The sequence below is a fragment of the Anneissia japonica genome, unplaced genomic scaffold (assembly GCF_011630105.1).
Source record: "Anneissia japonica isolate Jap-2015-1 unplaced genomic scaffold, ASM1163010v1 scaffold80940_len3402_cov157, whole genome shotgun sequence".
Lineage (NCBI taxonomy): Eukaryota > Metazoa > Echinodermata > Crinoidea > Comatulida > Comatulidae > Anneissia > Anneissia japonica.
Genome location: NW_022708581.1, coordinates 1 through 3,402, shown reverse-complemented (window position 1 = coordinate 3,402; position 3,402 = coordinate 1). Strand labels below are relative to the sequence as shown.

The following is a 3,402-nucleotide window of genomic DNA, read 5'->3' as shown; positions in this document are numbered from 1 at the left end:
CCCTGCTTAAATACAAGAGAAACGTAGAATAAAATGGCTGTGTCAGTTGTTGGAGTGACATTCATTTGTACCTAAGTGCACATCCTAATCAAGTACTGTGGATAAAGATTATAACTTTCCTATCCTTTTTTTTTTAACTTATAGTCAGCAGATTCGTAATTGGCTGGGTAATCAGTAAGGTCTCTAACTTAGCAAAAATCATTCTTTCTATCTGATCGTTGAAGGTTATCTAATATAAATAACACATTTTGATCCATTAAATGAGCTAAATTATTCATTATGTTTCAGACAATGGAGCTGTTACAAGATGCTATATCTCACCTGGCCAAGGCCTATGATGACATGATAGCAATAAGTGGTAAGTGTATGTGACAAAGATAAGCCACATCAGTCACTCATCGCAAAACACGATTTTTTGGTTATTAATACAGAAAACAGAAAAAAACAGAAAACAGAAAGAATCATTTAAATTCGTCATTTTGCTATGAAGTTATAGGAGTTTAAACATACAGCTGTATAAAGAAATATTTGAGAAATCAGCCTTCAAAGTTTACGATTTCAGGGATTTCTTAGGCAGAAACCATCACCAAATTGTTAAAAATGTTTATTTTAATATTGAAAATAGGGAAAATAACAGCATATCTTGATGTATAGATATACAGTATAAAGGTTAGTTTAGTGCAATAAAATAGATTTCGAAAATTTTGACATTCCAATATGTTTTGGCCATTATCTCCGAAACAGGATTTGCAATGAGTGACTGGTTTGGCTTGTCTTTGGCACATACGTAGTCGCCATCCTTGTAAATATTTCTATTTAATCTGCTGATGGACGATACCTCAAGAAAGCTCAGTTTACACTGTCAATGTTATTATGTAACAAATTTGTGTGATGTGCCCATACATACTAGTATGTCATATTACAGTACATCCAAAAATGGGCATATCACATTTTTTTTGTGATGTGCCCATGTATGTGATATCATATTACACCCATATTCGGGCATATCACTTTTTTTTTTGTGATGTGCCCATATATAGGATGTCATATTTCACCCAAATATGGGCATGTCACTTTTTTTTTTGTAACATAAACATTTTAAAGTGTGGACAAAGTTTAGTAATATTGCCTGTTTTCTGCATTGCATCTGATCATGGCATTCTTATGTTTGGATTTTGTGAAGCATGTCAATAATTCACCATAAAAATATGAAGACGTATTTCCAGTGGGGTTGCTGTGGAGAATTGACTTACCACCTTTACTCATCAGGCCTGGATAGCCTTCTCTGATATTACACAGCAGTTACGAGGAGGCTATGCATTTAGTTTATACCTGGGGATTCCTCATTGAACTGGCTTTATAACTTTCATCATATTGTTTTATATAATTTGTTATATATAGTAATTCATTTTGATATATTACACTTGTTTGTCATTTCATTCAGATCCTCGGGTGTCAGGGTGGTTGCTAATGGATTCCCCCATCCCAACGATCATTATCACCCTTCTGTACCTCCTCATGGTTTGGTGGGGGCCAAAAATCATGAAATCTCATGAGCCACTGGAGATGAAAAGAATCATGATGGCTTACAACTTTGGTTGTGTATTCTTATCATTTTACATTGTTAAGGAGGTGAGTTGAACAAATTTTTAATATTGTTAAAAGTTATTTATGTTTATGATGAGATGAAATTAACATATTTATGGAAATTACTAGAGCCCTATATATTGAAATTATATATTGAAATTAAGCATTGAAATAGAAAAAAATTATTTGTTGTTACTTACATATACAAATTTAATGAAAAATATTCAATTTGTTGAATGCTATTTTCTGAATTTCTTTATTTTTTTAGTGTGTTCTATGTGGTTATATGGCAGGCTACAGAGTACAGTGTCAACCAGTAACATACTCTTATGATGAGTGGGAAATGAGGGTGAGTAAAAACTTAATTTCAGGTGGAATACTTGAAGGCACAAAGAAAGCTTGAATGCAGTACATAGCACCTTGCCCTTTCTTAGTGGTGTGATCAATAATGCTGCCTTTCCCTTTGTCAACGCTTTGAATGAAACAATTAGAGAAAAAGTAAAGTAAATATCTGCATAATTTGAATGGATGCCATAGGACACTGCAATCAATAATAGTAAGCCTATTAGCATATATCACCCAGTAACCTAGTAACTCATTAATTAATTTGTTAATTGAGGATTTTTTACGATATTATTATTATAATTATTTTGTTATTATTATTATTATCATTACCATTATTATCATTATTATAATAATAAGTAAAGCTACTAAGCGCCTCTCTATGGCTGCTACAGTAGGCATGGACCACACCTATACCCAATTCAGCATAATGATGATGTGAGTTATGGGTTATTATCCTATCTTTTTTACCCTTTATTGTCATTAGTATTATCATTTAAGAAAAAAAAAGACAAAATTGAATATATTTAGTGGATCCAGATGATTTTTTTTCAGTAATATTATCATTGTTGTTACCTTTATCATCATCATCATTATTATTATTATTACTGTATGATTGATAATTATTAATTATTCTTTTCATATTCCTAGATTGCAAAGGCCATGTGGTGGTTTTACTTCTCTAAGTGCATTGAAATGCTTGATACATTCTTTTTCATTGTACGGAAGAAGAACTCTCAGCTAAGCTTCCTACATGTTTATCATCATTCAAGTATGTTCTTACTATGGTGGATTGGGGTCAAGTGGGTTGCAGGGGGTCAATGTAAGTACCTCACCATTCCACATTTCTTAAAGATAATATACATACTATCTATCTTAATTTAGTACACATATGGTGTACATTTGTAACCAGAATAAATATTATGCACATATATGTTTATGAGACTTAACCTTTGACATTGACATACACAATTGAAACTACAAGATGGTTTATAATGAAGATTGATAAGTTTCTTTAGTATATTTGCTTTTACAAATATACAGTATTGGTAACCTTGATTAGGGTAATGATTTTGAATTATATCCATTGATGTTTGTCGGATTTCAAAACAAGTTACATTGGGAATTAACATAATAATGGTGGCTCATTCACATAATTAAATAATAGACATATAATAGCCTAGCCTGTTTAATGCGCATACTATAACTGTAATTTTACTGGTCAATTTGTCCATAAATATTCACCTATGCGAGCAGGATGAGGTGTTACCCCTTGAAAAAACAACAACACCGTCATCCTAGGCATATACTGAAATGATGTTCATTTATTGAAAGAAGGCCAGCCTAGACTATCTAGACCTAATCAGTGGTTTGTTTTTTTAATTGTATAGACACAACATTTTTGCTGGTTGGCTTCTGTTATTTTACCCATAAATTGAAAGCTAAAACAGCTTCGGAAGAAAACTGTGTAAA

The 3,402-nt window shown here is 32.0% G+C and overlaps 1 protein-coding gene across 1 annotated transcript; it reads left to right on the top strand.

The window, feature by feature from the left end:
• Positions 1–210: 210 nt before the first annotated feature.
• On the top strand, positions 211–2,752 carry LOC117106541 (elongation of very long chain fatty acids protein 4-like; the record flags this gene model as incomplete). Its single annotated transcript, XM_033247922.1, has 4 exons — positions 211–358; positions 1,445–1,632; positions 1,856–1,936; positions 2,581–2,752. Coding segments are annotated over exons 1-4 (520 nt in total), but the record flags the coding sequence as incomplete, so codon positions are not given.
• Positions 2,753–3,402: the final 650 nt, after the last annotated feature.